At 39.4% G+C, this 21515-nt stretch overlaps 2 protein-coding genes across 3 annotated transcripts; one reads left to right on the top strand and one right to left on the bottom strand.

Moving 5' to 3' along the window:
* Nucleotides 1-806: 806 nt before the first annotated feature.
* On the top strand, nt 807-2312 carry LOC103335453 (2-oxoglutarate-dependent dioxygenase 19-like). Its single transcript, XM_008238457.3, has 3 exons — nt 807-1143; nt 1231-1797; nt 1872-2312. Exons 1-3 carry the CDS (start codon nt 883-885, stop codon nt 2115-2117), a joined length of 1074 nt encoding a protein of 357 aa, XP_008236679.2. The 5' UTR covers nt 807-882; the 3' UTR covers nt 2118-2312.
* Nucleotides 2313-2332: 20 nt separating this feature from the next.
* LOC103335454 (uncharacterized) lies at nt 2333-20916 on the bottom strand. Of its 2 annotated transcripts, none has more exons than XM_089053877.1 (16): nt 20468-20916; nt 14913-19884; nt 14619-14807; nt 14198-14312; nt 12870-13926; nt 11758-12205; nt 11353-11406; nt 8391-11259; nt 8181-8294; nt 7892-8022; nt 7066-7158; nt 6655-6924; nt 5904-6555; nt 4526-4601; nt 3721-4447; nt 2333-3590 (listed from the first exon to the last, which is right to left on the bottom strand). In XM_089053877.1, the coding sequence occupies exons 1-15, from the start codon at nt 20704-20706 to the stop codon at nt 4348-4350; spliced, it is 11379 nt and encodes a 3792-aa protein (XP_088910003.1). In that variant the 5' UTR covers nt 20707-20916; the 3' UTR covers nt 2333-3590; nt 3721-4347. The 2 variants fall into 2 exon arrangements, with proteins under 2 accessions (XP_088910003.1, XP_008236680.2); XM_008238458.3 differs by having other exon boundaries at nt 2333-3575.
* Nucleotides 20917-21515: the final 599 nt, after the last annotated feature.

The raw sequence follows: 21515 nt of genomic DNA, 5'->3' as shown, positions 1-21515 counted from the left end.
AAAAAATTTGGCCTAGGCCGAAGTGGGCTACATATGGCTCGGTTGGAGGCTAAAGGGCCAAATGTGGCTTCCAAATTTGACCAAAATTTTGTTTAGCCCATGACTGGAGATGAGTTTTGCATTATTTTAAAGCTATATTTAGCCCATGGCTGGAGATGGCCTTAGTTTATAATGGCTCTTTGTGGCTAGTTTGTATTGATCATTTGTGGCTAATGGCTTTTTTGACTGAATTATGAACTCAATCCTAGAATTTCTCAACAACAAAAAATCTAATATTCTTTTAATGGTGTGTCGAGAATTTTTTAGATTTAAAGAAAAGTTGAAGTAATTAGGAGGACCTTCTAGATGAGGTATTTGGTTGTTGAACCAAAACTTGTTGTACTATCCAAAGCTTGAGAATTAATTCTCTTAAGTCATCTGTGTGCTTCATGTTGAAAACATGAAGTTCATGAACCTTCTATTTCTCCTATTGGGAAGCGATGCCGTGAAAAATTAATTACATTGGTTTAATTTCTTCCAACTGCACCTATAACACTGTTGATCAAGAATTATGTCACTCAGATCGATTCAAAGCGTCTAGATTAATCTAGAAAGATGAAAAAAAAAAAAAAAAAAGGCTTAAGCCACTCATAGCGTGCCAGAGGCCAATGAAAAGAAGGTTTTTCTAGATGGTAGGTAATATTTTGAATGATATCTTTCTACAAGAATGAAGAATTACGTATGAAAATAAGGTTTTTCTCGTCGGCGTTTTTTTCTTTTTTCAAATGTTGGTTGGCTATAAATAAGAACCACTTCTTTCAAATAGAACTCATTACACTCTTGCTTCCCCCTCAATTTATATCTTCTAATTAGTGATCATCATCTTCTTAGTTAAGTTTAGAGATGGCTGAAGTTGCTGCTCCTCAAAGCACGGAGGCATTGAAAGTAACGAGCATCAAATCACTTGCTGAATCATCTGCTCTCAACAATGTTCCTTCTGCATATGGCTTCACCATAAACCCCAACGATGAAGCAGATCCCAACGACCCTGAATTCGCAATTCCCATCGTCGACATGTCTCTTCTCACCTCAGGATCTCCAGAACAACGGTCAAAAATAATCCATGACCTCGTCAAAATTTGTCAAGAGTGGGGCTTCTTCATAGTAAGTAGTGGACATGCAAATATACATGCAGTTATATTATCAACGTATTAAAAAATTAACAACTTATTATAATCATGTGCATTGCAGGCCATTAACCATGGAGTCCCTGAGAGCCTCATGAAGGCGATGATCGAAGCATGCCATGGATTTTTCAGTTTACCAGACGAGGAGAAGAATGAGTTCAAATCGGGGAACGATGTGCTGGAGATGTTCAAGTATGGAACTAGCTATAATCTGGCATTGGATAAATTCCTTCTCTGGAGGGACTTCTTCAAGGTCAGAGTGCATCCCGAATTCTACTCCCTCTACAAGCCGGCTTGCTTCAGTGAGGTCTCAATGGAGTTCAGCAAGAGAGCCCGAGAAGTTGCGTTGGAGATAACAAGAGCAATCTCAGAAAGCTTGGGGTTGGAGCCAAACTACATACACAACGCCATGAACATGGATCGTGGCATACAAATGCTCGCCGCCAACTACTACCCGCCTTGCCCTCAGCCAGAACATGCAATTGGCATACCCCATCACACTGATCATGGCCTTGTCACCCTCCTCATCCAGAATGAGATGAAAGGCCTCCAAGTTGAGCACAACGGCAAATGGCTCACCGTTGATGGCCCTCCCAACGGTTTCTTTGTTAACCTCGCTGACCAGATGCAGGTTTTTAAATTTTTAATTTTTCTCAACTTAACATGTTAACAATAATTTATCTAAACCTGTCTGGTTTCTTGCAGATTCTTACTAATGGTAAATACAAGAGCGTAATGCATCGAGCCACCGTGAACAACAAAGCCACAAGGATATCGATCGCCATACCGCATGGACCATCTGTTGACACAATTGTTGCACCGGCTCCAGAGTTGTTGGAAAAGGAAGGCCAAGCTCCTAAATACCTTGCCATGAACTACAAGGAATATATACAGCTTCAACAAAGTGGCAAGAACTATATGAAGTCTACCTTTGATCACATACGAGTCTAAGCTTTTTACAGTGGGCTAGCATTGTCACGTTTCAACCATATTGAAAGAGCTGCAGCAGCTTCCCTTTTTTTTCTTCTAAATAATGCCATTTCTGTTTTTATTTATTTATTTATTTATAATGATCTAGTAGCCCAAAACTAGAGTTTATGTAATGAAATTTTTTATTTGATAAAATAAAAATATATATTAAATAAACTATTGGCCTTAAGTCATAATTTCAGTGTTGAAAACTGTACAATACTTTTATTGAATACTTAAAGAGAAAATGAAGATAAAGAAACAGAGATGGTGAAGCAACATCCTTCAAGCGCTAAACCAATCAACAAGCATGGAAATTGAAGCCTCAGAATAGCCAGTCAAAAGCGAGTTGGCACCCTCGACTCGGCTGAAAATCGAAGCTAAGACAGTTGAGTTGATCCCTCTTTTTGCTTGCACCTCCTGGCTAGACCCAGCATCAGTTGAGCCCGAGGCATTAGAGGCAAGGATTTGTTCCTTTCGGGTCCGCTTGTTCATCTCACTACTCCACATACTTGCCACTGCAGACATGACTGAATATCTTCAACCTTGAAATGCTTGTGAAATTAGAAAGGGGGAGATTTTGGAGCTTTAGGGGTTGGATAATTTTGAAGCTTTTTGTGTTGGATAATTTTAGGGAACTTGGTAGGTTCTATATATAAGATTGTATATATGTATATTATCTGTGGCTTGTTTTTATAAAAACAAGCACCTACGTTGGTCGGTTTCATTCAACTTTCTTGTCTGGCCTAGGCTAGTCTGGCCACAGGAAGTCCCAAAAACCACGGCAAGCTAGCTAGTGGTATTAGAAAAGAACGATATTGAAATGAAAACATTGGGCATTTACTTATCCTATGGTCCTCATAAGGCTTCCTGTATTTCTTTTTCTGATGGCCCAAAATCGTTAAGAGAAATTCTTTGGTCCGGCAAGTAGAATATATCACCAGTCTGACCACAAATCAGTATTTGAAGAAAAACTTGCACACCATGAGGATAAACACTGTTTTGTTATCCTCAACCAATCACGCTCTAACACATGATAAAGATTCCACTACGGAGCATAATTGGACGTGACATGCAAATCTTTCTCCATATTTGGGTCGCCCTTCAGAGAATGATAATAATAAATACAATTCCCGAGAGTCAAACTGAGTACCAAAATCTGGATCAGATTTTATCAAAAGACGACTGGATTTAGTTTAGTGCATCTTTTTATTGAGAATACCACTTGCTCTGTTTGGTTAGTTTCAACTGTCATTCTTACCATCCTCCCCCAATACAGAAGAAATCTAGAAGAAGAAAAAAAAATGTTAAAAAAGGGAACTCTCAAAAGTTTCCAACTACGAAAGAGGATGGCACTGTCCAAAAACTAAGCATTTCAGGTTGTGTTGTAGTTTTGGTATTCCTGCAGAGATGAAGATCCTGCTCTTTCTGAAACGCAACCTGTGGAAAAATAAACTGATTGCCTATCAAATTGGTAGCAGAAGAACTGGACAACCTGGCTGAGCATATATAAACGCAAAAGAGTAATTCTGGGAAAAAATGCATTTAAATATACAACAGAACAAAAGATTGATGCTGCACTCACATTGGTAAGCAAATTTGCGATACGGAGCTCGTGTTGGTTTTCTAGAGACTGATTTTGGATATACTGAGAATGGAGCAGAGATAAGCAAATGTGATACACCATGCGAGCGAGCTGCCACAAATCCAAAATCCTTTAAATTGCAACTGTGGAAAAACCTTTTCAAACCTCCAACAGTTTTCTACTTTGGATAATAGTGTGTGAGGTTGTCCCGTCTTCATAAAAGGACTAAAGCAGTGCAGGCAGCTAAGCAAGCCCTTGTTTTGTTAGGAAATCGAATTCAGCTTCAAGCTGCAAGACTGGTTCGCATGAAACATTCCTTCATTTCTTCAAGGCACCACATGTCCTCCGCCTAATTAACTGCTGACCGTTATAGGGTGGGCACATGCCTAATGCAGTTATTGGACATTCGTGGCCAGTTTCTTTCCAAAGATAACCATGGCACATTTAATGATCAGGGCCATGAGATTTGAAACGAACAGAAAGCTGGGGTTGCTGAAGTTTGCCATGGATGCAAAAGGTTCCATGCTCAATTGTCTGATTATGCACTGCAAAAATGAACCACCCCAACATTCCTGACACTGTTTTTTGCTCTGTAAACAGACTTGGAAACACATCATCTTCACAAGTTCAAATCCATGGTGTCCAACCTTCATACATGTTGCAAAGATTGTCTACACTAGTGGCCTGCTTAAGTAGATAGTCAACTTGTTCTGAGATGCTAATTTCTCTGAGAATAAAAAAAAGAGCCAATGTCAATACCGATTATCACCAACAACCTACACAGAACTCCAGAAGAAGCAGTTACCTGTTCTCAGCAATATCTCGACCATCTAGTTTCATCTCAACTCGCCTCAAGACCGACATTGCGTAAGGGTTTTTACCTATAAAAAGAACCAAAAGTATATTACTTTTTTTCTCAAGCTATTAAGCACCCAGCAATCGCCAGACAAAAAGTAGTTAGTATTCAGGCACAGTGAATGCAGAGTTGGAGGGTGTGGGTGGGGTGGGGGGGGGGGTCAGATTGACTTACCACATGAAAACATATTAACGACTAAGGGAAGACCAATTTAAGACATATCACCATATTATACATAATTAACATAATAACGCAGAAATGCTGTTGAACCACATGAAAACATTTAGTCTGTTCTTTCACAAAATAAGGTTGCATACTGAGTTCTCCACCTAAATCTTTGGATCAGTTTCATAATTTTATCTTCATACCAAACATATTAACACAGAAATTTATTTTAACCACATCCAAAACTTAGTCAATCCTCTTCCCGCTCTCAATCTCACACCACTTTTTTTTTGTGATTCTGCCCAGCTTTCAAGTCACCTGGATCCCCCTCCCCCTTCCGTCGCACTGCCCATTCCCCTCCCTTGCCCACCTCTTGTCTCTTAACTCTTAAGTGAGAACTTTATACAGTAGTTAAATTGAGCACGGTGAAATACTTGAAGGGAAGAACAATGGAAGTAATAGTGTGGGAGAGAGGGTATAAATTTGTTGTCCATGTTGTAATCTTCAATATGAGAAAAAAGAGAATATTAGCCTACTCTTTTATTGTTGTAAAGCAATAAAAATGGAGTGGAGTTTATATGAAAGCAATATTACTGTTACAGAACTTGTTATCCTAATTTTCCATTTCTACCCCTGAATGGCCGATGGTTAGTGGAACTTTGGAATTCTACCTGTTACCTAGTATTCCCCTCACTCTTTAGGGGGAGCAGAAACCTGGGTCAGAAGACCCTTGAAGGGAGCCTGGTTTCCTTCATTAATGGTTTCTTCTTTATTACCAAACCAACCATTTTGTCTTTTTCCTTCCACTCTAAGTTACTGAGACACATTTTCATCTTGTAATAAGCTTATTAGTTTTAACACTTATCGCCATGCTATAATTATGGAAATAATAATTCCAATATATCAATCTAGTTACTTCTTTTTCATAAATAAAATTTATAAGGAAATAAAAGAAATAACAAAATTATGAACGGCGGGCATTTTCAATGAGAAATGGGATGAGTTGAACTTTCAAATGAAAATCCTGCTCAGACGTTAAACTGTGTAGACTTGATCTGGGAAAGTTAAAAAAGGGATGGAAAGGAAACAGTAGATATACATATTAAAGAGCAGAGAAAAAAGAATACAAGTAGATGATTTTATAGATAGGCATGATACTTACCCCTGCCTACTCGGCTAGAAGCCTGCACAGCATCATGATTTTCATCCTTAATTTTGACCTTGTTTAGTGAAGATATTTCCTCTTTACTCCCAAACTTCTCCTGTGTGTTCTCATCTGAAGGACGTGAAATTTCAGGACCAACAGTTGCAGATTCATCATTTGGTGATGCCACAGCCTGGGGATATTCATTTGGGTCACTAAGTGTTGACTTGAAAGAACCAATATGAATGTTATCAACCTCTGTGTACTTTGATTCAAACTGCGCGGAATCTGTGATTTCTTGGTTATCATTTTGAGAGTAAGGAGCGGTATTTTGATAATCTATAACCTCTCTGCTGCTAGGCCCAAGCAAAAGCTGTTGTCCTATATCTTCTGGATCATTGAAGCTACCTGGAAAACTCTCTTCAGCTAAGGTAATGCCAGATTCTGTACTACTACTGCAGATACTATCTGGCGGAGATAACCATCCTTTAGCTTCCAAAGGAAGTCCAGTAATGCCAAGAAAATCTTTGGTGCTTTCACCATTTGACGTGGAGAGGCTCTCTTTCTCCTCCTTTTCATCAAATCCAGTAGCATCAGCAGCAAGATCTGGCCTCGATACATCAATTACTGGTGATTCTACTTCCTGACTTTCTCCCAGTCCTTCAAGAGCCTATCCAAGATGAGAGAGAGAGAGAGAGAGAGAGAGTTCATATTTATTTAACATGTAGTTATCAAAAAAGTATGATTTATGTAAAGACCGTGACTATACTTTATGAAGATTCCCAGCATGGAGACTTGCAGTTCGTGCAAGCCTAGTCAACATGGAATAGAGCCCCTTCACAGATGATGTAAGGGAGGGCACCAAAGGCTCTATGGCCTGACGAGCCTCCCTAATTCTTAAAGAATAAGACTGGTATATTGCTTGTCCATGAATGGGAGATATTTCCATCTTGTTCTCCCTTTCCCCAGCCATAGCATCAGTCATGGCAGCTACATCCTTGGACAACACTGTTTCCAGTGGAAGAAGAATTGCATTTGCCTGCCCAAGATGTCAACAAACAGCATATGTGGTTATTAACATACTTGAAAACAACCAGATATATTAATATTTTCATACAAAACTCATGGAATAAGTAAACTACACTCAAATATAAAATAATAATTGTGAGACAAGGAAAACCTTTGAGAGCTCTTGTACAAGAGAACAGTGTACTGCAGCAGCCTCCTTTCCAAGACTGTGAACATCATGTAGATCTTCAGTTATTGCAAGAACCTATTCAAAGAAGCAGTATTAGTAACACAATGAAGCCATCCCCCACAAAAGAACAATTAAAAAATGACAAAGGAAATAGAGTGCCAGCTGATGAGATCCTTGAGAAATTCTAATTCCAGAAGGAAAAGAAAGGAAAGAAAAATTCAGTTGACAGGCTGATAACAGGAACATGTAATGGTGTTTCAGTACTCGATCATAAAGTTTATGGGCAATCTATCCATCACCTTTTATATACCGTTTCTACTGAATGTATGACTAACAATTAGAACAAAGCTAAAATTTAAAACATTGCCAATTTATTGGAATGACTTCAGAATTAAACCTCAAATTCAAAGGATTCAAAGGGAATAAAAAGAATAAAATTAAAATCATAAAAAATGAAATTAACTTTTACATAATTGAGTTTTTAGGAAAGTAGTAGGGGCTCAAACACAGTGAAGATTACATGGTAAAATTAAGCATGGATCAATATAAAGGACCCTATAAAAATGCATGCATCTATTGGAAAAAACTAAATCTCAGGGTACAAAAATATTTACAATATTTATTCAAAAACATGATAGCTAATATGGCAATGCCATGCAACGATGAACATATCAGCTGTGCATGTAATATTGGTACACAAGTTTATGGCTATTTGACGAGTATTTCAATACAGTACATAAACGTACAAAGTACATTAAAATATGCTCGAATGGACAAAATTAATTAGCATCAATGTTGTAGCCCATACCTCTTCGAGCATGGAACCACATTCAGAAGTCAAAGCAGAATGACGATTTGACACACGGGCATATGCACTCAGTGCGACACTGGCTTCACATGCACAGTCACTCATTGCAAGCACAGTGCTTTGTAAATCACCTGTAAATGACAAAAACCAGCAGGTCTCGCATGATTTGTAGATATACGTATTGCACAGATGGGATTGTGTGGTATTTACTTATTTCTTTTCTAATAAATATTAACTAGTATAAAGTGAAAAATGTATCTATTAGTATATGTGGAAAAGTAGGCATCACCTGAAGCTGACTTTGCTCTAAGAGAGGCAACACTAAGTTCGTTGGTTGCAGAAGACAATCCACTGCAAGCAGTTTCCATGGTCCTTTCTGCAACCTTCCATTCTTGTTCAGTGCCTAATACCAGAAACAACAAACTGCACATTTAGGACTCATATGGATGAGAAAGAAGTACCAGAAACAAGTTGATCACCAAAAAAATTAGAAACTCACGAGCAAAAGAGTGGTAAGTAATATCCAATCTTTTTAGTGCATTCAAGTAAGCTTGCTGCCATGTTCGACCATCTGCACCAGTCCTGAATGGATAGATCTCTCCAGGAGAATGGAAAATACCGTCTCTTGATGCTTCAAACTCCAATATAGACACGCAAATTTTTATAACATCTGATGCCTTTTCTCTAGCTTGCCTTAGTAGTTTCCTTCGCCTCATTAGATGGTCATGAAATTCGGGAGGAATTCCAGAAGTCTTGCTTGAATTATTTCCCGTTGCACTGGAGTTTGGGCCACCACAGGCCCACCCCATTGCTCTCTCAAGCTGCCCTTCAGCTGCAAGAGAAGTTCGTTCACAAGCTTGCAGTGACTCCATAGACCTAGCTATCTTTGACACAGCAGATTGTAAACTTTCCAACACGTTAGGTCTGCTCAGTTTTAAGACAATAGGGTATAAACTATCATCACCAGAAAGAAATTTCTGAAACATGACCCTGCTACTCTGAGAAGGGTTCAAAGTAGCATCATGCATCCATTCCAACTGAACAATCTCTAGGCCAGTCTTCCAAAGAGTCTCTCTGAGCTCATTCACTTGCTTTTTCATTAGAGATGCAGCTACCCTTGCTGCTCTGGCAGTTTCATGTGCATTGCAGAATTCCTCAAGCATAAGCTGAACCCTTTTCAGAGCCCCAACATCTCTTTTAACTTGATCAAGAGAAACTTCCTTTGTAGCCTCTGTCAGTTGCTTCAAACGCTCATTTTCTTTATCTATGCTAGCCAATAAACTAGGGCCAACTCGTTCTTTCAGGTATCGACCAAGATGTTCTTGAAGTTGCATTTCAAGCTTTCTCTTAACAACATTGTAGAGCTGGTCAAACCCTAAAGTTTGATCCACAGATGAAGCTACGTCATTTAGGCAGGAATCAAGAAAAGAATCAATAACCCCTAATTTCCAAACAAAGAAAGAATGATGATTCAATGAGCTGCCAAACTTCCAAACATATTCAGATATTGGGTACCCTGAACTCATCAAATCTGCTAAATTAGAAATCTCATTTGAGTGAGAAGTGAATCCAAATGAAGAAAACACTTTATCAATTGATTCCAAATCAGTAAAGGGCTTAACAAGCATCGACAATAGCACTTTGCTTTTTGAGACATGCAGCTCTCTTTCCTCTTTGACACCAACTAGAGAGTGAAAATGGTGGGCAGAAGTAGCCAGGGCATTCTTTATATCTGATTCTCTCTTTATGAGAGAGGAAGTGCGCAAATCCCTTTGGTTCCAAGCTTGATGGAGTTGGTCCAGCTGTGCCCTACAAGCTTCTTCTTGGGATGCAAGCTCCTCTGCCTCTTCCCATGAAAGATGATCTCTACCTTTCATGGCAGCTTCTTCAAGAGACAACTGCTGCTCAGTAATGAGACCAACCTTAAAAAAGTAGTTCTGTTCCAGTTCAACTAAAGATGCCCTCTCCATCTCTACCTCTATAAATTGCTCAAGTACTGTATCAATAGTACCACGAATTTGTGAGATTAGTCCAAATGCATCCATGATTTCAGAATTCAGTGAAACTGCAGATCTTATAACATCTGGAAGAACAGCTTCAGTCATTTGCCCAATCAAGCTCTTGCAGGAGAGTAAAATGGTTTTAAAAATGGAGGCCCAATTTCTATTAGAGTAATATCCTGAATGGTCTTTATCTGTGTCACCACCACTAGGTCCATCTCTACCAATCAGTTGCTGAAGTTCATTAACAAACCCTGCTAGAAGTACACACTTCTCTACTTGCTCTTCAAACCCACAGAAAATAGTTTCAAATTCATATTGTAACTGGTTGTTTGCATTTCTCCGTTTATTTGAGTCATTGAATATATTGAGCACCTTATGCTTGATTTCATTGTACAAATAACTGGCTGCTGAGTTCAGAACAAACAAAACCTTTTCCTTTTTCTCATTTAGCTCCCCACGCAATTTAGCATCCTTTGTCCCATTCCCATCATATTTAGATTGCCCAAATTGAATGGAAAGAATAGCATCTTCCTTCTTTGCAAGACCAGCAGATTGCATGTACTTCATAAAAGCAGACAAAAGCCGATCCTTAGCCTTTGATTCAGTCTCCGAGCCAATAGAGTTCACTAGTTCAGCACACTCCTCTTCAAGCTTCTCTATCTCTAGAGCATACTTTTTCACTTTAAGACACATATCATCATGACTGTGTTTGATAGAATCAGTATTATCCCCATGTACTTTGGAAATAAGTTCAGCACCCTGTCTTCTAGCTAGAGAAAGGATATCAGAGGAAAGAGCACTTGCAGATAGCTGCAGAGCCTGTGCCCAGCCATGAACTGCACTCGTTGTAATGTAATTCAATGGTAAAATTCTTTGCAAAGCCAAAGAATACACTTGAAGTGCATTTATCGCAGAAGAGAGTCCATCGTCCAATTCAGATACTAGTTGAGAGACTTCCCTATCTATATCATAGCATTGTGCTTGTGTAGGCTCAGGAACAATGGTCAATGGAACCCCAGCCACCAGGACGGCAGACGTAAGAGACAAGATTTCCTGCATACTACTCAGCTTTACAAAGGCATTTATTTCTTGAAGCAAATTGCTTCGTAAAGCATCGAGGATGCTTCCATGTTGTTCCATCCAGGTTGCTGCCTCTTGAGATTTCTCAGCAACCAAGGCCTTCGCCTGAGCAAATTCTCGAGCCTGAATTTCAAACGAAGCACGAATTTTCTCTGAATTGCTAGTTGCTTCAGCAACCATTGACTTCGCAGATGTCTCGTGCAGAATTAGGTTAGATCTCTCTTGATCAGCTCGATAAAAGAGTGCAGATGTAAGTTCATATTGGTTTAGAACATCAGCAAACCTCTGGTACAACATTTCCCAAAAGTCAAAAACAAATTTCAGCCGCACAAAAGTACATAATAATAATAATAATAATAATAAAAGGGAGTTACCCACCTCAAGAGCAGATTCAACAGCTGGTAGAGTAGCCAATAAAAGATCATGGTGCTCCTGGTCACAATAAAGGACATCAAAGTGCCATTCACATGATCAAACAAGTTCCACTATGGGCATATAAATATATTGATTGAAACATATATTCATGCACACACATAACCAAGGATAGATTTAGATACAATAGGCATAATGTGCCAATGCAAAGACCAGAACTTCAGGACATTTGCAGATATATAATAAAATCACAAGAGTCACATACAATGCGCTAGGTTGAAATTGAATTCTATGTATGTTCAAGATTGTTTTCAGCCATCAGGATAAATGAAATAATAGAAGGCAGTGACTAAGAACAACCCACATATTCACCACAAAGGCATTTACAAGCTTCGGCTTCAGAATGAGTACCTGTAAGGGAACACGAATTTCCTGCACACGAGATGCAAATAAACTCAGACTGACAGCCAACTCCATGCCCTTCCTTTCTTCACCAGCAATTGCAGCATCATCGTGAAAATCTCCCCGTGTCCATTCCACAAGAGGATCCCAAACAAACACTTCAAGTAACATCAAGAGTATGTCTTTGTTCTTCCTCAAAACACCAATAACTGTTTCACAGTTTGACCTGAAGGTACCTTCTATCCCAGTCATCCCTAACGCTGCTTCAATGATCTGTGTAAGGCGGAAGGGAACAATTTCTGGAATTTTTAATCTTTGCCCTTTATCAAAACAAACATTGTAATCAATATGTACTATATCACCACTACAGAAATCCATTAGAATATTATCCAAGTGTCTATCCCCAAGGCCAAGAATATGGCCCACCATGCTCATGGCAGCAACACTTCCTGAAAACCTACAAAGTGAAGAACACATTAAACACTAAATGGTTTACAACATAGCGTCTACTTTTTTTATGAAACAATAGTATCTGATTGCTCAAAAACAAACTAATAGCCAAATACTACAATATATCAGAATGCAAAAAGATTATACTCTACCACAAAAAGGGGGGATAAAAGGAAACTGATCCTATAATGGATTAATATTTCAATGTACCTTACCTCACCTATCAAATTAAAATGTTGATTCTGCTCCACAAATTATAGTGCCAAACCCAGTACAATATTCACACGTCAACAATATTTACATAACATAAATATACGCATTCCCATCTCCTTGCAACTCCATGAGCAGTTATACCTACTAAAGGTATATGCAATTTGAGAGAAGTGGAATTTATTTATTTTTATTTTTAATTTCAACCACCTATTCACCTTACCTGGGAGTTATTTGGAAAGCCTAAAGTGGACACCATGAGAGGAATTGCCTTTGATTAATAGTATATATGCTATAATAAGAATGCTATAAAGCATGATGACTAGGTTGAGGAACTGGAAGCTCCACTGACAGTGAAATTAATAGATCCCAAGCAGGTTGTTAAAGCTTAGGTAATTATATAAATCAATGCAATACAGATTGTTAGCACCGTAAAGAGTGTTTTCAGGAGTGTCAGTTACCTCTTCTGTTTTGAACTGAACGCTTTGAATCCTTCACTAGCACACCAAAGTTCTTGATAAAGAAGCTGTCTAGGAGTCTCCTTCATTAGTTCCAGAAGAACTTTACGCTTCACCTCATGAGGCCAGTCTCTTCGAGAAATTACTCTCCTTATACCTTTCTCTTTGAGCGCTGGTATGATTTTACCATAGAACATATCACTGGGTCGGGGAACAGCTGGAGGAACAGAACTTTTTGAACTGCTGCCACCCACTGCTGACAGCTGAGCTAATTGGATGCGGTTTTGCCAGGACTTAAAGACACTGTATATACTAATTACATTGTCCACCCACTGGATGAGGCCAGCCCGGCCACTAATTGGAGTCACAGAATAATAGCGAACACCAAGAAAGTGACTATGAGTTGCAAGAGATGTATGCAGAAAACCATTTATAGCTTGCAAGAGCTGCATGATTCTGGCATCAAGGCGGAGATCTTCCCTGCCCTTCAGGAGATATGTGTACTTTTGACCATCTGAACCAAGAATAACTAGTTTCTTAGGTTTAGTCTTGGTTGATATGATAGCCACCTCCTCAGAGAACGAAGCAATGGTGACAATTCCCTGAAGATTAGCACTGAGACCTCTGTCAGCTTCAGAGACTGTGTCTTGCTTCTCAAGACCAGGCATTGGAACATCAGACGATGATAGTAGAGCCAGTTGTGGTGCAACTTCCCTTAAAGGAATTGATAACTTCCTCTGATAAGATCCCAAGGATGCAGCAATGTTATCAAATGGACGCCATGCATCACCAAGTGCTGCAGCAGATGCTGGAGGGGTCTTGAAGGCCATGATGGCTGATTTCAACCGATCTTTATACTCCTCATGGAACCATACTTCATGAGGAGTTTCAGGTTTCCGAGATGTAGAAGCTAGACGACGTTCCAAGGCCACAACAATAGGAGCCATCATAGCTGAATATTTAGCAGCATTTATCTTGTTTTTCTCACTCTGGCTAAGAGTAACATTTTCTGCAATTCGTGCAGCTTCCTCTTTCAGCACATTTATGCGCCTCATGACATCTGAAACAAAAATTAATAAAATAAATTGGTCAGATTGAAAACAGTACACCAATTTTTATGTCTGGCGCACACATATATTCAGGTCCCAGTGTGCAGTAGTTCATTTGTGATTAAAGCATGCACTGGCATATAGTTTCATATCCAAGTTATATACGACTGAAAAGAGAACACTTACATCCCACAGAATTTTTGGCATCTAAAAAACAAATGCATATTCAAATAAACGGCATCAGAAACAACAAAAGCCTCGTTTAAGCAAGGTCAAACATACCTGTGTGAATATCTTGAAGTGTGCTGAGCCATAGCTCCTCCCAAAGAACAGTAACGTTTCCCAGCTCATTTATCACAAGCTGAACATCCTGAATCAATCTTGGATATAGTTCACTCTGCATGTAACATGATTATGCTTAATTCAGTGGCGTACAAGCAAGTTATAATACAAAATCTCAAATTAATAAAGATTAGGATAGTTAGCACCATTTGCAAGATATAACCTTTATTAATACATAAAAGCTAGTAATTAGCAGTTTTGTTATTATTACAAAATGCAAACTTGTCATGTTACTGTGCTTTTCATTGTTATTAATGATAACCTCGCACTCCAGAATTTGGAGTCTAATTGTATTGCACTAAATGCACAGCACCCTGAAAAAAAAGAGTTAAAATAAAACTATTGAAAGAAATTTCCTTACCAAACAACCAAGTATGTGCTGAAGCTCCTCTGAGGGCTTCTCTTCATAAGCATCCACGTCAACTAGTGTTGGGTAGACAATGGACCAAGGAGATTGCTTGGCCAGCATCATCAGTAAGCCCTCCAACTGCTTCCGAACCACTTGCTCGGGATGAGAACTTAACCGAGCAAACAATTGAGGAGTTACTTCCTAGAAGTGGAGATTGTAATCAGAATCAAATCAAGTCATCCATACTAATAAAATAAAAATAAAAAAATTAGCATGTAGGAAACAAACCAAGGAAGAGCCCCTTACCTGCCAGGGTGACAAAGGAACAGTTGAAAGAGCAGGTTCAAGTATATCTTTCAACTCCGCTCCATATTTGAGAAGAATATGTAGGACATACAATGTAGCCCTCAGAGTATAGCTGCCGGCTTTTTGCTTCAGAGGCTCAAAATCAGAGTCAGCCAAGCCACCATTGCAAATTTTAGCGGATGAATACGAAAGATACTTTATAAAGCCATGAGCTGCATGCCCAAAGAGTGACACTCTTCTCCTCCTCAAAGACCACCAAACAACAACTAAATCATCAACTACAGAAATTATATCGGTTTCATTTAGGCCAAAATTTGCACGAAGAAAGCAGATCTTCAACTGAGAAGCTAGAGTAGCAGAAAAGCAATCGTCACTACAATCTTCTGCACCAGGTCCCCCAGAAACAGCTTCAATGATACTCACTACTTGCTGCACCAAAGCCATCACAGGGTTGGTATTTCTCAGTTCAGCAGAATCAAGAGAGTAGTTCGAATCTCCCTGTTCAGCTCTAAAACCCTTGTCATCCTTATTCTGAACGAGCTGAAAAATCAAAGATTCCACTTTTATGATCTCATCTTCAGTTAGCTTGAATCTCTCAGGCAGAACTTCATGAACAAGGATGGGAGAAAATGAGCATGAGTGAAGGGTATTTTCATTTGGGGTTAAGAGAGAGTCCTGGGCCATACTAAAACACCAAGAGGCATAAGAAATCCAGGATTTTCCCATAGTGGGACAGAGACGAGTAGACAATTTTGTAGCTGTACCCACAATTTCCTCAATGATAGGACCCAAAGGTGGTTTAGAGCTTAAGATCTCATCGCCAAATGAGGGCCTACCCCTTCCAGGAGAAGAGGAATCAGCCATCTCAAAGTCTGACCACATATTAAGAACAATGTCATCTAACCTCAAATCTGAATAGTTCTGTTTAAGCCAATTCGAGAGTTTCAAGCATGCCTTGGCCTTCAGAATACTATTGTCAGCATCAGAAACTATAGACAGTGAAGAAACCACGCAAGGACGCACAAAAGACCAAAGGTTCGTCAAAGCATCTTCAAACTTGTTTTCAGCATGCATTAGCAGGATGCCCTCATACTGCAAATTTGAGGTGAGAAAGTCATGGTGCCTTTCCCTGGAGCAACTCAATATGTGATCTTTGAGATAATTGTTCAGACGGTTTGCCAACAGTAGGTTTTGTTGTTTGCGGGCCAAGCTCAACAAATTCATAGAAAGCTTTAGAGTAGCAGGAGAAATTGGGGAAATGGTTTGATAAACTCGCAGAACTTTTAACCAAGGGTTACAATCTTGATAGACTCTACCCATTTGTGGATGCATAAGTTGGACATATGAACTTAATATTGACTGAAGTTGCCTGGGTTTATCTTGGTTGTCTTTAATCTTGTAAAATTCTTCAAATGCAATGATGCAGTGCAACTGGGTAGCATATGCTGCTGCTTCTTCTAATCCATCAAGCGGCAGAATAGACAATGTTTCCTCCAGCATTGACCTGGCCTTCTGTAATTCATGTGGCATCTTATCTTCCTTTCCCTCATTCTGAAGAAGCATTGCCTGTAAAAGCATCTGCTCACTTCTTTGCAAGGCCAATTTCGGATCAAGGGTGAGCTCACTGCTACTTTTAGGTGTCAAACCAAGGCATGCCCATGCTGCTTGAAATTCATCCTCATCATACCGTGCCAAGGCATGGATTGCATTAATTTCATTGCCCGTCGTTGTGAGAGCACCACAATAACTCTTCCCAGCATGCTTAGCACGAAGTGTTTGCAATTCTGATAACCAGGATTCTAAAGATTTCCAATCACAAACAGAAGTATAACACTCAATGATGCGTGCAATGACAAACTGTACACCATCAGAACCCAAGGAACTCAACAACTCCTCAGCCTGTAGCAAGTGAATAAAGTGCGCAGCAGCCTTTTCATATTTACCTTCTGCCTGATATACAAGCCCAGTGACCCATGTAAAGTGTCCCAACACCCTACTGTTACTGAGGGACTGGTTTTCCTCCACAAGAAAGGGAGCGAGTGTCATCGAAACCCATTTTTCCAGGCCATGTAAAGCCTCTGATTCATGAGTCTTACACAGAGCCAATGCCATGTGCCGTACAACCCTCAAGATGTCTGCAGAAAATCTGCCCCTAATATTATGGAGGTTCTCAGTTACTTGTGACCTAGACTTTTCATTCAAAGCTGAAGCCACAAGATTCCTCAGTTCCTGTAAACGTAGAGCACAATACTGAATTGTAGCATCATGGCATTGGAGAGCTAATCCAGCATTCATCATTGGCTCACAAATACGAGAAAACCACTCCTCACAGACTTTCTTGTTAGCTCGAAAGAATAAGGAACTAGAGCGAGTAGCAGACGGTAAAACAGCAGATCCCTCATATGCATTATATACATTTTTCTTCAGCGCCTCAACAAAATCGAATAGTAACCTCATTGGTAACAAATGAGCACCAGATGACCCTATCATACTTAAATTCCCATCATTTTGCTCACTGTCAAGCATTAGCAGGTGTGCAACGTCCAAAAGCATTCGCTCTAATGCTGCAAAGGTCTGGGTTGGCCCACCAAGGTTAGTCCGAAGGCGTGTGGCAATACAATATCTAGCAGCTTCATGAACAGCCCACCAGGCACCAGCCAGATTATTAACTGAGCAATGCTTTTCAAGAAAGTCTTCCTCCATTTTTATGTCCAACCACACACCAATGGCACCAAAATTTCCTGTTTCCTCAAGTTGAATTGGAAGGTCTTTTGAACTCCGACAACTATGAATAAGCCGTTGGATCCAAGAGGAAAGAGGCACCTTCCACCTTTGGGATATGTAACTCAATATGGTAACAAGTTGTTGCGAGTGAAGTTGCTGAGGGAGCTGCTTCAAGGCAAATCCTTGCTTCCATTGCAAGTTAGAACTATTGCCTAATCGAAGAGCAACAGCCCTAGAAGAAGTAGATGTCCCATAATCATTAAGCCCACATGCATACAATGTAGTAGGCACAACAATAGCAAGCAACCGAACGAATGCATTTTTTATATCACTATCTGGATCACCAAGTTTTCCTAGGACCACTTCAGCCAAACAATAAAAGTAGCGAGGATGTATAATCCTTGCCTGCAGTAACAACTCCAATACTAATGCAACATGTGACCTCACATTTGGTTCCCTGTCAGATGCAGCATCCAAAATTGAGAAAAGCATATTCCCAATAATCTTAATATTGCCATACACTTCATAGAAATCAGTTTCTGTGTTTGATTTCTTGTTAATAGCAATAACATTCTCACCAAAACTTTGAACCCAATCTAGCGCAACTGTTTTAACTGCAAGCGGAGAAGAAACATGGAGTGCTTTCACAAAGAACATACTGTACTTCCTCAGATTCTCAACAACCACAACTGATAGTTCATTTGTCAAATAATTGCCATAAAGTAATTTATCAGCAGTCACAACTGGTGATGATTTCCCACTACTCTGATATGTTATAGAGCACTTGCTTAAGAATTTAACTGTTGTTAGCCTGTCTAATGTCTTGATAACATTGACTTGCAAATCCACATATGCCATAATAGGTAAGTCAAAAGGATTAAATTTCTCTATGATAAAATCCAACAATTTTTCTGACCTCATAAGATATAGGGTTGCAATGTCTAGTTGACAAGTCAAACTGTTCTCCCCACCCCAGAAAACAGATGTCAACAAAACTTTCAAATCAAATTTAATCAATGCAAACAATTCAAGTTTTGAATACAATTTAGAGCATCCAACAACCTCATCTCCAAGACCCGTGGCTTTCTCTAACATGCCCTTCAACAACTCCAGCTCCTCTGTTAAAGATGTCAGTACTTGTTCAACAACTTCATTATTCCCGTGTTGAAGCAAGAAAATATAAGTGGCAGCCGAACTACCAGTTACTAGGTGATTAGGATGCAAACGCAGCTGAGATATTGGAGCATTAAATTGCAATATTTTCTGCACAGATGATTGGAGAAGGCCAAACTTTTGCAAGGATAATAATTGGAGATTAGTTTTTAAAACTCCATGAACTTGAAAGGAGGTAATTCTTCCACTTCCCATTGGTTGGGTAGTATTGTCCACTTCCAAACTTTGAAATAAAATATCAAATGCAAGGGGATAAAAGGTGGAAAACCTTTCACAAAATATTTCTGCCAACAGAGTCAAACACTTCCATAAATCCCCAATCCATTCCAACCACCCAAATTTCCTTCCAACCATAGATAAACATCCCAATAAACGAGGAACAATTCTGTTAAGGGGTTCAGTGATTTGTTCAAGTAAATTCATTTCCAGCAACCCAGAAGCAGTGGACTGCAAAATTGTTGAAAAACAAGAAAGCAATGCAAGCAACCTTCGAAATTGTTGTGGGGTTCCATGACTTACATCCTGAAGCAAAACATCCATGTCACCTAGAAACTTCGACAGCAGTCCAACAGAAAACTGCAAATTACCCACCCAATGATTCTGAAATTGCAAAAAACTATCCATTATTATTCGTCTATCCGATTCAGCAAGGTCTGGTACCAAAGCCCACCCGAGAAGAAGATCAACAATGTCAAGAAAATGAGGCTGGAAGCATCTAGAAAACTTTAAAGAAATCAATGTTAAAACACCGAGAAGCAGATGTAACAGACTCAAGGAGGTTCTCTCATCCTCGAGAAGTACTTGACATGCTTTGAGAATTGACAAAGCATATCTCTCAACCCCACCAACATCCCCAACATTAAGAAACTCCCGTAGGCTATCCAATGCCAATTCCATGGTCCCTTCTCCAGCGCCGCCATTGCTAAGCAACGGCAACGCCCAACCAATGAACCGGTCAACCAAGCTTCCCAGCATAACATGGTTTTGCCTTCCATTTGACGTTATAGGGATCGAAGAAACCACGGCACAAAGAGCCCCATAAGCTACAGCTGCCCCTTGCCTCACCGCATACGATCTACAGTGCAATTTCCAGAGATATTCCATAAACATATGTACTTTCAAGGAGAATAGATAATTTCCGACATTTTCACAACGCAAAACCCTTCTACCCAATATAATTTTTCACGATTTGATTAAAAAATATTGCCATTTTAAGTGGTGGTCCATAAATTTTAATTACCCATAGTAAGTTAGAACATCCACTGTGATCTACGCATCACAAACCTTAATAACACAAGCTTCATAGTTCCACATTCCAATCCTTTAATTATCCTACACTTTCTCAGCAAACAAACACAACCAGCAGAACTTGTATAAAACTAAAACAACTTCAGAATGCAAAATACTCGAAAGTTGTACTTCAGTAGAAAATTGAACTAAAAAGAAAGTAAGAAAAGCGAAATATCAACTAAAATTCCAGAGGCTTTACTTGTCTAATCCCTTAATCTGTAACCAAACAGAACAAGCAGGATTTGTCTAAACAATGCGAAATGCAACGCAAATTCCAATTTAATGGATAATTAAACCAAAAATTAGTAAGAAAAAAAAGTTTAATTTTAAAGAAAGAAAAAGTGAAAGTGAAATTGAGGAGGCTTTACTTGTCGGAGAGAAGCTGCGAAAAGCCCTGGGCGAGAAAAGTGGCGGAGTGAGTGACGAGGAGTGAGTTGGGCGGGTAAAGAACGGCGCGGTGAAGCGAGTTGATGGCGGCGAGTCGAGCCGAGTCGTCGTCCTCCGAGTTAGAGGATGGGGCCGAGGCGGAAGCCGAATCGTCCTTGGGAAGCGCGACGGACAGAAGCGCCGCGAGTTGCTGCTGTTGGTGATGAAGACCCTGCATCATTCTCTTGCTGCTGCTTCTGTAGTTTTAGCATCTCTCATTCGCACTCGACTGAGTCGACTTTCTAAACTCTGGCTCGAGCTTTCTATTGGCTTTGTTTGTTGTTGCTGCTCTGCTCTGGTTTCTCTCTCTCTCTCTCTCTCTTTCGGCTTCAACGTTGTCTTCTGCTTTCTTCTGTTTTCCGAAGTCTTTCTTTTGTTTTTGGGTTTTATTTGTTGGTTTTCCGGTGATGAAAATTGAAGGGGCGAATGACTAATTTTCTTTACTTTTTTAATCCATGTACAGTAAAATCCTATATTAACCACCGTGAAAGAAAATATCTTATAAAATAAATATTGTAATCTAAAATAAATGAGATGACAATTATTTTAGGAAATTAACGAAAAAGACATAAGATATTTTCATTTTAGGCAAAAAGTCATTTTTTATCCTTATAGTTTGCCACTTTTATCACTTTAATTCTTGTCATTTTAATTTGATCAATTTTGTCCATTTAGTTTCAATTTAATCTATTCAAGGACAAATTATAATTTCTGTCAAAATGGGTAACTTCAGTTAGTTGTTGAGGGGCATTTTGGTCCAAAATTACAATTTCTCTAATGTTTAAATTAATTTAAAAAATTAAAATCAGATAAACACAAGAATTAAATAACAAAAAAATTTGAAAAATAACCAAAAACAAACAAACCTATATCACCCAAACCACACCCCCCCCGCCCCCTCTCTGCGTGCACCCCCATCTCATCCTCCTCCATCTCGTAACCCAGCCTCCTAACACCTACCAACAACACAACCCAGAGGGAGGCAAGAGG

The sequence above is a fragment of the Prunus mume genome, linkage group LG6 (assembly GCF_029339155.1).
Source record: "Prunus mume cultivar Tortuosa linkage group LG6, ASM2933915v1, whole genome shotgun sequence".
Lineage (NCBI taxonomy): Eukaryota > Viridiplantae > Streptophyta > Magnoliopsida > Rosales > Rosaceae > Prunus > Prunus mume.
Note: the sequence above shows the minus strand (reverse complement) of the source record. Positions and strands in the feature narration are given on the sequence as shown.